We start from the raw sequence: 14,245 nt of genomic DNA on the forward strand, positions 1-14,245 counted from the left end.
TGTCATGATTCACTCCTCACTTCCTTTGACCTTCCTTTGCTCAAAAATTAATGACTTAATGAAAAAAACAATGCATTTGGGGCATCTATTTCTAAATGTCAGTTTAATATACTTGCAACTTTATCGTTAGATTGTATCATCCATTATAGCTTAAAGGAATACTTAAGTTATAACTTCCTTTTACCAACAAAATGTTTGGTTTTCAATACCCTCAAGAACTATTGCAATAAATCCAAATAATATTCCAGTTCCTAATTATAATAGGAATGAGAGTCAATAAATTAGATCACCTGAAATGAGCTTATATTTTTAGTGATTTAGATGAGTTTTTTCAGCAGATATTTGGTAAGTACCCACTATGCAAGGTTGACTGGCCACTGAGGATCAAAAATAAAATAGTCCCTACTTTGAGCAGCTCACAGATTAGTAGGAACCAATTCATGTTAAAATAATAATTGGCTTTAACACAAAGCAAAATTTAAATACAATTCTTTGGTAGTTTTTAATTTATTTCCCTTTTAAAATTAGATCCAAGTAAAAGTATATTCCTCTTTTTGTAAAGTATTCTCATTAAACAAATTATATATCAACTAGCATAGAGATATATGTGTAATTATTTTCCCCCAAATTAGCACTAGTCATCTATGAGTGAGGCTTGCATCATTTAAAAAATAAGCATGTATCACAAAACATGTTAGAACAGTATTTTCAATAACAGGACTCTACCCCAAGAACTAACATAGAAAAGTGATGTGATAGCCATAAATGAAACCAGTAATGAAACCAGCCAAGGGCCAGAGGTTTCGGTGCAGAGTACTCCTAAAGGGTTTCTGGCAAAAAGTTTGCCCTGGTCCTAAACAGGCAGCCTCTCCTATTTAAAAGTTTCACTGCTCCCCGCCACATCGCGGGAATCCTATTGGCGCACGAGTTCTTCCTTTCAGCAACAAACTCTACGGTTCACGAGAAACTAAGTGGCAGAAGCTATCTGATTGGCTAAGAAATAATGACGTAGATTTCTCAAGCCCACTGAGAATCGTCCTCCCCTAGCCTGGCTCAGATTCCGCTTTCCGATTGGTTCTTACGGCAAGAAGGCGGGGACAATTGCTGAAGTTGACCTCTGGGTCGGAAACCCCAGCAAATATGGCAGCGGCCAGGTGCTGGAGGTTTGTGCTCCGTGGTGGAGGGCTGTCACTGCATACCGCGGCCGAGGCCGCCGTCACGGCTCCCGAAGTGACCGGCCCAGATGTCGCGGCGGCCCCAGTCGCGCGCTACCCGCCGCTCGTAGCCTCTCTGACTGCCGACAGCAAGGCGGCACGGCAGCGGCGAGTGGAGCGATGGCAGGCCACGGTGCACGCGGCCAAGTCGGTGGACGAGAAGCTGCGAATCCTCACCAAGATGCAGTTCATGAAGTACGTAGTTTACCCGCAGACCTTCGCCCTGAACGCCGACCGCTGGTACCAGAACTTTACCAAGACCGTGTTCCTATCGGGCCTGCCGCCGCCGCCGCCTGCCAAGCCCGATACCGAGCCCGCGCCGTCTCTGGACGTAGCGGCCCTGCGCTCCGCCGCCTGCGATTGCCTACTGCAGGAGCACTTCTTTCTGCGGCGCAAGAAGCGTGTGCCTCTCTATATGGAACGTGGGGCCATCGCCTCGCCTTTCTTGGACCAGCTGGTTGCCTCCCTCACGGGCCTGCTGAGCGCTCACAATCCGGCCCTGGCTGCCGCCGCCCTCGGTGAGCCTCGGGCCCGCCACTCCGGGCGGGGGAGGTGGGGATGGTAGGGGACCTCTCTGCGCCAGATTTGCCCCCTCTTCCTTTCTTTCTGCTTGGTCAGTTTTTTTCCCCAGTCCGTTCGCTCCTGGCTGGCGACAGCGTCCGGAGACTGGGTTCTCGTGCCTGTGCTGCCACCTACTCACTGTACAACCCTAGGCTAAGTAGCCTAAGCCCTCCAGGACCGCTTTGTGAAGGTCCAGACAAGTGTTGGTTAAGAGAAGGGGCTCCTGGAGAGCGGGACAGGCCTGGGGTTGCCTTTTAGCTCTTCCATCAAAAAGTTACTGACCTTATGTTAGTTTATAAACCGATTTTGCCCTAGTTTTTCTCATTTTTAAGATGAGAATACGATAATAGTACTACTTGGTCATAGAACTGTTAAGATTAAAGGCGATATTGATTAAAATACCTGACGTGTATTCGGTACTCTTTATGTGCCTGGCCCCGTTCTAAATTTTATATGTGCCAAATTTAATCCTCACAGTAACTTTACAGTAGGCAGCATTGTTTTATAAATGAAAAAACAAACATCCAAGGCACAGAAACGTAAAATGTATCTAGTTAAAGAGCCTACAGCTGGTAGATTTGGAGGACGGGCTTCAAGCCCAGCCATTCTGGGTTCCCAGTAAACAATCAGCAACTTCTGTTTTACTGTTACATGCAGGCATGAAAAATAATTAATGGATAGACAGTTTTAAACATCAGTGTTTCTGACGTGTTCATCATTTTATATCAGCCACCCAGTAGGTATCTTAATAAATATCTATTGAATTAACGTTACTGTGACTGTAGGTGTGTGCTCAGCTGAGTCTTGTAGTGTTCTTGTTTCTTCCCTCCCAGTTGGGAATGAAGTGGTCTTGAGAGAAGCTTCACAGGCTTTGCTCATGATTGATGGCCTGGGAAAGTTGACAATCTCGTCAAAACCCAGGTTCCTCTTCTATATAATGGAGATGATAACAGCTATACATACCTTTGAGAGTTATTGTGAAGATTGAATTAGTAATTCATAAGACAGCTCTGACTCTTAATAAACTTTTTATTTCTGGTGAATGATGCTGCTGTTGGTCTTATTTTATGTTTATTCTTAACTGAGAAACCTCTTTGGTTACAATGCTTAGTGTAGTGTGGCACAAGTAGACAATAAAGATTTGAGCGTTATATTAAAGTTGTGGTTGTTTAAGTTAAATTATTACATAATCCAGACTCTATATCTTATATCAAAGAGTAATTTTTGATGTATTTTCAGCTAGCACAGTCATTCTTGAGTTCTGTATTGCTGAGTTTGGTGTTCTTACAATAACTAAATTCATCTAAATTATCAGATAAAAATTTTTTGAATATCTTTTGATAGATTGTAAACGCCCAGTTCACTTCTACTGGTTGCGTGGTGAAGAAATTATTCCTCGTGGTCATCGGAAAGGTCGAGTTGATGCTTTGAGATACCAAATAAATGATAAACCACACAACCAGATTCGAATATCCAAACAACTACCCGAGGTAAGGATTTATTGCATATGTTGCTGTTGACAGTTGAGGAGGAAGTGTCATAGCAGGCTAGGTAGTGGGCTACGTAGGATAAAAAGTTTTGGATAGAACCCTTTTCTTTCAAGTGTATTTGGAATATATCTCAGCTGAAATTCTTTTTCAGCTTTTTAACTTGCTGTAGTATATATATTTTGCAGAGGTCAAATAATCGTTTTAAGTGGGGTTAAGTCCTCAGTTTTTAGGACCATACAAATCTTTTTTTAATATGAAAATACGGATAATAGTTTATGATTGTAATTTACGGTAAACTACCCTACCTAATTATAAATCAAGGCATTTTTACAGCTATAAGCTGATCATCTTACGTGTATACACTTCTTTTGGAGAAAACAAGTGTGTTTTGAGTGTCATCTGTGTGTCCATGTCAGAGGTTGGCACATTTCTTCTGCAGAGGTCCAGATAGTAAATATTTCAGGCTTTGGGGGCCATAAGTCTCTGTTGCATTCTCAGTTCTTATCATGTAACAGCAGCCGTGTACCACAGGTAAATGAATTTGCATGACTGTGTTCCAATAAAACTTTATTTGGAAAAACAGGTGGCTGGCTGGATTTGGCCCATCACTAGATGGTAGTGTTAAATCATTTTGTAAAATCATCTCATTTTTAAGATTTTTACATCTATTAAGAATGTGACTAAAACATATGCTAGTGTTGCTGTGAATTCACTTACGACTTTTTCTTTAAGTTTGTGCCGCTGGATTATTCTGTACCTGTAGAAGTCCCTGTTGTGAATTGTAAGCCAGACAAACTTCCATTATTCAAACGGCAATATGAAAATACCATATTTATTGGTAAGTTTCCTCTTTTAATAAATGAGTTCAAAGTGTCCTGTGCAAATTTGCGTAATTAATTCTTGATGACCAAGAGGTTCAGATAGTCTATAAGCAATGTAATTCATCTCAGGTTGCAGTTTGCATGAAAATTGGAAAGAAAATATTCTTTCAGCTTGCCATTTAAAATTTTACTTGTTTCTACTGAATTAACAGTATTTGACAAATAGTTATGTTTATTAGGCTTTGTTGATTTATTATTTATATAGAAAAGTAATTTGTGTTTTTTCAAAAGTAAACAGGTAAGAACTGGATTTGAGGTAGTGATTGGCTTTTTTTTTTAACAAAAGCCTCCCATTTGTGCCACACACTGATAGCCATCAGGAATATAAAAATTAATAAGGCCTGATCTCTGTGCTCATGCAGCTTATACTTCGGCTATTTTTTCTTTGTTTATTAATTCCTAGATGATTGAGGAAGATTTTTAAGAAAGCAGCTTTCTGCTGGTCCTCCAGAACTGTTTTATCAGTCCCTTCTCAGTTGCTGTGGTCTTAGAGAGTGAATTATGGGGAACTTTTGGTTGAAAAGACTTTACCACTAAAACCAAGAATGTCAGCATTATAAAGGAGGTTTTTAAAGTCATGAAGCGTTTGTATCCTTTGGTGATTATGACCAGCAGAATAACAAAGCTCCTAATGATGACCGAGGAGTTTGAGAAAACTGAAATAATAGGGAATTTTAAATAAATTTTACATATATTCTTTTGACTTATCCTATGTCGTAGTGAGCTGATGATAGCTAGCAGATTGTACTTTCAGGTGAAATTTATTATAATCAATAAAATAAATAAGTAAAGCAAGCTTTCCGTTTGTGTTTTTTGTTTTTTTTGCGGTACGAGGGCCTCTTACTGTTGCGGGCCCTCCCATTGCGGAGCATAGGCTCCGGACGCACAGGCTCAGCGGACATGGCTCACGGGCCCAGCCGCTCCGCGGCATGTGGGATCTTCCCGGACTGGGGCACGAACCCGTGTCCCCTGCATCTGCAGGCAGACTCTCAACCACTGCGCCACCAGGGAGGCCCCTGTTTGTGTATTTTGAATGCTGATCACATAATGAGTAGAGGAGACAGATAGCCTTGAAGCAAATACTGAGGACATGTGCTCCAGATATTCTACTTGTGTATTTCATCTGAAATGTTTTTATTTTGCTCTTCAGGCACAAAGACAGCAGATCCACACTGTTATGGACATACCCAGTTTCATCTGCTACCTGACAAATTAAAAAGGGAAAGGCTCTTGAAACAAAACTGTGCCAATCAGATAGAAGTTGTTTTTAGAGCTAATGCTATTGCAAGCCTTTTTGCTTGGACCGGAGCACAGGCTATGTATCAAGGTAAAACTAGTTTTATGGCATTTAGTTATTGCAAGACATTTTAAGAATTTAATAGATCAAATTGTTTTCCTTGGGTTAAAATGTAGGCTGAATCTTCACATTTTGAAGACTTTTGCATTGGCACAAAATGCAGTTGTTTTAAAGTCCATAATTAAATATTTTACATTTGTAGTTGGTAAGTGGCACTTTGGTAGTTACTCTGATCTTTTACTTTGACCATTTTTGTGTGAATGTATTTTTTTCTGATGATGTTCTCAAGCATTTCAAAGACCACCTAACTGAGTCAGCTCTGTAGATGACAGCAGCTTTTTGAAACTAGAAAATGAAATGCTTTCATGGATTACATTTTAGATTAAATGACACTTATGATATATAACTTCTTTGAAGGCCATATCTAGGGTGTGAGTTAGGAGACTGTTCATTCAGTTAATGGCTTATGGTTTTTACATACCAGTTGCTGTTGGCCTTGGAGATATAGTGTTGAGTGAGAGAGACAGATCCTGCTCTTCTGGAGCTTATGTTATAGTAAGGAGGGTAAAAGATAATAAACGTAGTATTTTTAGCTAGTGGTGTTACTCTGGAGAGACTATACTAGATGAGGGGTAGAATGATTCATAGGTTGCAGGTATAAATGAGGCGTGGGGCAGAATATTTGAACAGAGTTAATTCAGGGGAGGTCTCTAAAAAAATGACATCTGAACAGAGACCTGAATGGTGAGGAGCTGCCTTTGCACAAACCTGGGAGAAGGACACTTCTAGGCAAAAGGAATGCAAGTAACTCTGAGCTAGGAACGGACTTGAAGTGTTGAAGGAACAACCTGAAGGCTGTTGAAGAAAGGGAGGGGGAGAATGGAAAGCGATAGGGGGTGAGAGAGAGGAAGCTGGAGGCATGCCATGGAAGACTTGTAGGGCCAGCCCATTGTGAAGCATTTGGATTTTGTTACAATACAGTATATACCTAGATTACTCCTATATAAGCATCCGTGAGAAATTTTAATACAGAGTTAATTGCTGCCAGGCTCACCTTTTTCCTTTATATATATATACACACACACACATATATATTTAACCTTACACTCACAATTGTTGACTTACATTTTTGTAATAGAAATAAATGGATAAAGTAGGAATACGAGTAGACAGAATCAGAAAAAGCAGAAGGAAACTTTCTTGAAGATACTAGAATGGCATTGTTTATTCATAAAAGATAAAGTACTTCTTTTCACAGTGTAATTCTATATTTTAACAATACTATTTATTGGCTATCTTCATTAAAGCTGATATAAAATATGTGTGACAAAATTTATAAGTTGCTCCTTGGCCCTGGCAGTTGGATTTAAAAGTATTAAAGCCAGTCAGCCTGGAACAAGAAGCAGCCAGAAAACTTGAGTAGTAAAGGTATTAAGATATCCTGGAACCTTATGATGATGTAAAATACACTAGGCAAAATGAAAGCAACTCATAAAATCAATTTTGAATTATAAATTAAGACACAGAATTCATCTAGTAACTACATGGTTGAAGTTCTTAGAAAGTCAAGTTTTTTTCTGAAGGGCGTTTTTTTGGTAGATTTGGTGAAGTAAATGGCCGTAGTGGTTATTGGGTATTAGATGCTGCTGGTATAAGGAAAATTTGAACATATTTGAGGTTGTGAGTAATCATGTGGTTAGTACCAGATGTAGGAGAGATCTGCATAGATAGAGCTTGCTGCTCTTCTTAGATGAAGTGAGTTAAGGTTGAAAGCTGATGAAGTCCAAAGTTGTTGAAAAGGTGTATCATGAACGTTGGGGATAGTAGAAGGAAGAAAATAGTTCTTAATGCAGAAGTGGAATATAGGATTAGAATGGAGAAGATAGGGAAAACTTTGATATCTTTAGGAATTTGGTAGGTAAAATATATAGGTTTTAGGAGATATTTTATATCCTCTAATGTGTGTGTTTTGTTTTGGTAACATATATATGTAAGGTTCAGCATAACTTTCTTCTATAGGATTCTGGAGTGAAGCAGACGTTACTCGACCTTTTGTCTCCCAGGGTGTGATCACAGATGGAAAATACTTCTCCTTTTTCTGCTACCAGTTAAACACTTTGGCGCTGACTGCACAAGCTGATCAAAATAACCCTCGTAAAAACATATGTTGGGGGACACAAAGTAAGCCTCTTTATGAAACAATCGAAGATAATAATGTGAAAGGTTTTAATGATGATGTTTTACTTCAGATAGTTCACTTCCTACTGAATGGACCAAAAGAAGACAAATCACAGCTGTTGGTAAACTAAGAAAAAACATTTGATTTGAGACTTTGGGAATACTTAAATTTCACTGAAGGAACAATAAAAGGAATTTTGATAATGAGATTTCTGTCAAATATTGAATGTACTGATTTTGAGACATATATTTCTTATGTTAACCTCTGATTAGACCTTTCATTTGGCTCAAAATACATCACTAAAGGATTTAATTTTAGATAAAGTATGTCGATTAAAAATAATTTTACTTATATGTGACTAACTGATGAGACTAATTGAGCAATCATCAATACCTGGTATTAACTGTGTGTGTAAGCTCGTACTACTTGCTGCATACCACTCACTGCATGACAGGCCAGTAATTTGAGAGTCAAGGTGTTGGCGTAAGGAAAAATGATGTTATTTGGAAAGCCAGTGAGCCAAGATGGCGGATTAGCATCCTAAAGAATTATTTTAATTCAGGGTAGAATTCTAGCTTCTTTTATGCTAGGGAAGGGGGAAGCAGGGTGCCTGATAAGCTTGTGGACAGCCTTCTGACTGGTTGGTAATTAGATAACCAGGTGGTATTTTGGGAGTCAACATTAATCAACCTTCTGGTTCTAACCTGGCTGGGGTGTACGTGCTTGTGGTTAGCATGTAGTTAACTTTTTCTACCTGGTGAGAATTTTAGTATCTATAAAACAAATGAAGGATATGGCTCAATATTATCTATCGCCCTCAAGGAGGAACTAAAGGTCTTTTGACTTTGTTTTGTGGCTAAACAATTATTCTGTCTTGCTTGACTATTTTCCTTTTTTTCTACATTGTCTCATTTCTCTGACTAAATTTGCTGTTTGGAACTCAGGGAAGGCCTTGGAGGCTGAAGCTTTTCTACAAACAAGAGGCAGGGGATATGGGGGTTCCATACCCTGGAAGGCTCTGCAGTTCCTGCTCAGTTTTCTATGGTTTTAAAAGTAATACAAAGACAATTCAGTGCTTGAGAATATTTAGATGTTTTGTTATATTTTTTCTTTTTAATTTTTTATAATAATATCGTATAGAGTTTCAAAACCCTACACACACCCCTTCAAAACATGAACAGTATTTTGCACATATAGGAAACTGGCACAGAGGAGTTAAAGTGACTTTAATAAGTTTTCACAGATGATTAATAATATAACTGATGAATTATATGCAACTTAGGTTCCTTAGAGCTTAGAAGTAACATTAATATATTTCTGCTAGTTTCATTTGTTCTATCCCAAAGATTGGGAAACTAGGTTTGATATGTTTCAAAATATGTTACCAAAATGTTGGTAAAATTGTTAATCTTGTTGAGAATTAAGGTTCATTCAAACTATTTTTAGTGAGAGAAAATAGTTACCTTTGTTGTTGTTGTTGTTTTTTGGCCGTGCTGTGTGGCATGAGGGATTTTAGTTCCCTGACCAGGGATCGAACCTGTGCTCAGTGGAAGCACCGGACCACCAGGCAATTCCCCTAATTACCTTTGTATAACCATGCTAACACTTACGATTTTATATAACATCCTGTTGTAGATATCTAAAATAATCCATTATTTACTGTAGTTAATGACAAATGCTATTTTTTCTTTCTTCCTTCTTCCTTCCCTCCCTTCCTCCCACTCTTTCAAAACAGAGGTCACAGTTATATGGAATAGATGCCTCAGCTAGAAGGGATTATTTACTACAAATGATTGCTAAACTGAAGGAATATTATTTGAAAGTTGTAATTCAGTTCAGGCAAGTGCCTCCTTTGCAAGGCATTGTACTAAGTGTTCCATCTTTACTTTCATTTTTTGCAGAATGCCGTGTAATTTCACTCCACCATTCTTTTATGTAAGCTGTTTCCAAAGCTTGGAATACTGTTTTCTACCCCTGGTCCTGTTTATTCCAACCTGTCTGTTGCATTCTCATTCATCCTTCATAGAAAAATGCAGGTATAGAGGGAACAACCATATCAAGCTCCAAATAAAATATCTCTTAATCTTTGCTCTCACTTTCTAACTAATTGAACCTTGGGCAATTTGAGTTACCATCCTTGATTTCCGCCTCCATAAAACAAAATAATTTCACAAACTTGTCTAGGGATGAAATGAGCCAGTGTATATGAAAGTGCTTTTAAAATATTATGTAATTAAAATATCGAGGGTTCAGTTGAAATACTTTTCTTTTCCTAAACAGATTATAATTGATTGTCCCATCCTTTGAATACTTCTTCCTCTACGGTAGCACCTGTTTCATTGTTTCACAACAATTTTTCTCATTACCAGTGGTGGACAGCACACACATCAGACATTCACACCTGTACATACATGTCAGGACTTCATAGAGCACTTACTATATTCTAGAGCATGGTCTAGATATTTTACCGATATTAGCTCACTTAATTATCACAACCATTTTGTGAGCTAGGGACTGTTATTCTCATTTTGCTGGTAAGTTAACAGGCACAGAGAGCCCAACAGCTTATTGCAGGTCACACAGCTAGAAAGTGGCAGGATTAGAATTTGAGCCCAGGTGGTCTGACTCCAGAGCCTATGGTAGATATTCCCCAGTAATACACTGTAGATGTAGTCAGTGCTACAGCAGTGTATCAGTGGTATAAATTTAGATAAAGGAAATGTTAATACTGACTGATATGAATCATAGGAATGTGCCTTGGAGCAAGTAGCATTTGAATTGGTTCTTGATAGATGGCATTTTCCAAAAACAGGAGAATAAGTGGATAGAACTGTGAATGAAGGTGAAAAGTTCAAGATTTACCTGGGAAGTAGGCGGTAACTTGCTTTACCCAAGTAGGGTGTAGTCTAAAAGCATTTCCAGAAAAAAATTATTTACTAAGAAACAAAATCTAATTGGTGTCCCATCTACATATAACACTGAACATTAGGAAACAGTGTAGCAATGTTTAGACTTCTAGGGGAAACATTACATCAGAAGAAATCTAAATTAGTCAAGATAAAGATAGGTTAGGACAATTGAAAAAAATGTTAGAACACCCAAGTCTCTTACCAGTTCATCAAAAATGTATTGCAGTTGATTAGCACATGATTGAATAGAGGAACCAATGAATGGAGGAATCAAGATGAATAAATGTAATGAGTACACAAAGTCGTATCAGGCAAAAGTAAGCGTAAAGCAGGGTTAGTGCCTACAATTTCAAACAATTCAAGCCAAGAAAAGAAATCTAGTGTTAGAAGGTCATTTTATGTTATAAACTGTAATCAGTGTACGAAATATTAATCTTAGTCTTGAGAAGTTGGAGTAACTGAAAATGAGGAATAATGAGTAAAGGTGACTTAATAAAATTTGGTATCTTACAAGCAGAATAGATCTTTTAAAATGTGATAGAACATGTATACAAGATCATTTATTAGACCACAGAAAGTGTCAGGAAATTCTTAAAAGTGGGAATCACATAGGTCGTGAACTCTATCCACACCGCAGTACACCCAGAAATTGTTAGTATAGTTTTAAACCAGGAACACCTAATCATTTGAAAGTAAAAGTATATGCCTCAGTGGTTATTGCCTGGACAGAATTTTCAATATAAAAATCAAACACTCCCAGAGCTATATCACAATCTAAAAGTGAGAGCTAGTTATCTTACTTGCCTTTTCATTTTTGTCAGATGTAATTTTATATGATCTGGACAGTTCTTCCTTTCCTATGCTTTGAGCAGGAAAGCATTGTATTAGTGTAAGTAAAACTTGAGACTAAAATACAAATCCTGCCTATAAAAGCTAGTGGGATATAGCCAGTTATTCTGAATACATTTACTCCTAAGGATGCATGAAGGTGCTGTAGGAGAGAATCACTGAATAAACATAATCTCTTCTTTTGCAGTTGTCAACTAACTTTGCTTTAATACTTTTTGTTTTTGTATTAAAACACATGGAGTAGAATGGGGAAAGCCACATGTATTTTAAAAGATAAAACATGAAGTTCAGAGAAATTTTCACTAATCTCAGAACTCTGGAAGAGCATCGTATCTTGCTTTTTGCAGTCTTACATTTGATTTGATGCCTGTTTAGTAGTACACTTAGTGGCAAATTTATAATGTTACGTGTTTATGTAAAGTAAGAAAATAAAATCTGTATTTGCTAGAAGAGTTTAAAAAAACAAACTAAAGAAAATCAGAAGAAAATATAAATGTAGAAGACTGAATTGGAAGAGAAAGCAGACTTGACAAGTAGATGCACTAACTGGTTCTTTATCCTAGCCCCTCCCATATCAGTAAAAGAGTTTATATTCTAGTAAATCTAATCAAGAGGAAAAAAGAGGGCTTCCCTGGTGGCGCAGTGGTTGAGAGTCTGCCTGCCGATGCAGGGGACATGGGTTCGTGTCCTGGTCTGGGAGGATCCCACGTGCCGCGGAGCAGCTGGGCCTGTGGGCCATGGCCGCTGGGCCTGTGCATCCGGAGCCTGTGCTCCGCGGCAGTGGGAGGCCCGCATACCGCAAAAAAAAAAAAAGAAAGCATTTAGAATTGGAAAAGGGGAAGTAATATACTTGGTGGAGGCTCTAGATAGATAGGAAAATGCTATATATAACAAATTTGGACATTTTCTGCTGAGAAATATAAAAATGATAAAGATAGAAAGCTTAAATGGACTGTGGAAGAAACTGAAAATATTTCTAAGATACCTTCTGACAAGGGTCCAGAGCAGTACAGTTTATCTGTGAATTCTTTAAAATTTCCATGAAACAAAACTAAAGTTTGGAGTGCTACCCAATTCGTCTTATTAATTCATCCTAAGTTTTTTAAAAATCTAAAAACATACAGGTTAAATGCACATTTGTATATAAATGCAGAAATTCCAAATGAAATACCACATACCAACTTCAACAGTAATTAAAAAGTCCACCCTAATAGGGTAGAGTTAATCATGGAAATTCAGTACCAGATGTTAGGAAATATGCTAATAGCTAACATCAGTAGTTCAAAGGAAAAAAATAAGGCTTTTGATAAAATTCTTACTCTTGGTTAAAAAACAAAGAAAAATGGGTATTAATAGAAGTATATTTTAATAAGAGTTTTATGTTAGTCAACCCCCAATTTATGTTTAATGGTGAACAATAACTGATGTTCCCACTGAACTCAGGTAAGCCTGCCAGCTTTGACCTTTATGTGTGGTTTGCTGATTCATTCCAGGTGCCTAGAATCGTACAAGCAAGCACTCCAAAGTCTGTTGAATAGATGTGAATTAATGAACTTAAGGTAGTCAGTCTTTCTAGTTTGAAATCAGGTATACCTCCTCATTTATTTGCACTTTTCATATCGCAGCAAAGTTACAGTTTTCTTTATGAAGATTTCCATGCCTAGATTCTTCTGTAATTGTGAATTTTTTTCATTTCAGTTATTTTTTATAGCTTCAAAAAAGGCTTTGTAATAGCTGTTGTTGACTGCTATATATTTATTTTGTAAAAGGCCGTTTAATTAGCTCATTAAATCAGGAATTTTTTAGTTGAGTCTCATGAGGTATATAGCTCCAGTCTGTCTTGGGTTCTTCTGAAACTGCTTATCAGCACAGCTAATCATCAACCTCCATGTAGTAAAATCATTGGACAGTCTCTGACTACTTCACTCAGTACATTTGTCACATTTGGCGTGGATGACCACCCCTTCATTCTTGAAGTGGTGTCTTTTATTGCCTTCAATGAAACATACTCCATTTTCCTCCTATCTCTTTGACCATTCTTTCACATTCCCCTTTGCTGTTCTTCCTCTAATCTTTCTTTAAATATTGGTATACCTCAGGTTTCTCTAGACTCCATCTTTTTTTATCCACCATCTTTCCTTTGATGACCTTACCAAGTTTCATGGATTTAAATATATTTATAAGCACATTCAAAATTGCAATTCTGTTTCAATTTTGTGTTTCATATCTGAACTGTTAACATCACCATTGTAACTGAATAGGTCTGAGTGATTAAAATTAGGGTGATTTTTCATTAATTTTTCAGTTTCATAAATTTCCCAGAAAATACATATTATTTTTATAATAAAAAATTCACTTTGATTAAAGAACCTAGTTCTCTTTCCTGAACGGACTCCAACATGGAACCACCGTCTTATGTCAAATTGTACTCCATCATAAACAACTTTATTGTGAAATTGTATTTGGAAAAGCATTTCTTGAGTACATTTGTTATTTAAGAAAATTTTGTTCAGTAAAATTCATGTAAGTTTCATCATAAGTATATTTAACTTATTCTAAATAGTTGATCCCTATAAACTAAAAACTTATTTATTAGATGCAAAGACCTTAGATTTTTTTCTTGAGATATTTTAATAGACCAGTCAAGTTAATTGCTATGCATATTGCATTTTATATTAAATTCTAGCACATTTTGGATAATGCTTAAATTAAATTTGAGGTATGGTTAATTCACATAAAATGTAAGGCACAATAATTTTTTTTAATTAGTTTCTGCTTTATAACAAAGTGAACCAGTCATACATATACATCTGTTCCCACATCCCTTCCCTCTTGCGTCTCCCTCCCTTCCACCCTCCCTATCCC

General features: G+C 37.4%; 1 protein-coding gene across 5 annotated transcripts in view; it reads left to right on the plus strand.

The window, feature by feature from the left end:
- The first annotated feature begins 1,084 nt into the window (after window positions 1–1,084).
- MRPS30 (mitochondrial ribosomal protein S30) overlaps window positions 1,085–14,245 on the plus strand; it is a 58,883-nt gene continuing 45,722 nt past the window's right edge. For 2 of the 5 annotated variants that reach the window (XM_081231272.1, XM_081231271.1), the window contains exons 1-5: window positions 1,087–1,732; window positions 3,120–3,265; window positions 3,998–4,103; window positions 5,297–5,473; window positions 7,463–7,624. In XM_081231272.1, the coding sequence (XP_081087398.1) occupies window positions 1,141–1,732; window positions 3,120–3,265; window positions 3,998–4,103; window positions 5,297–5,473; window positions 7,463–7,624 (1,183 nt within the window). In that variant the 5' untranslated portion in view covers window positions 1,087–1,140. Of the gene's footprint in view, window positions 1,733–3,119; window positions 3,266–3,997; window positions 4,104–5,296; window positions 5,474–7,462; window positions 7,831–14,245 lie in introns of those variants that run through there. The other 3 variants (XM_081231270.1, XM_081231273.1, XM_081231269.1) reach the window with 3 other exon arrangements.

Source organism: Mesoplodon bidens (assembly GCF_964165515.1).
Source record: "Mesoplodon bidens genome assembly, chromosome: 4".
In the NCBI taxonomy this organism is placed as follows: Eukaryota; Metazoa; Chordata; class Mammalia; order Artiodactyla; family Ziphiidae; genus Mesoplodon; species Mesoplodon bidens.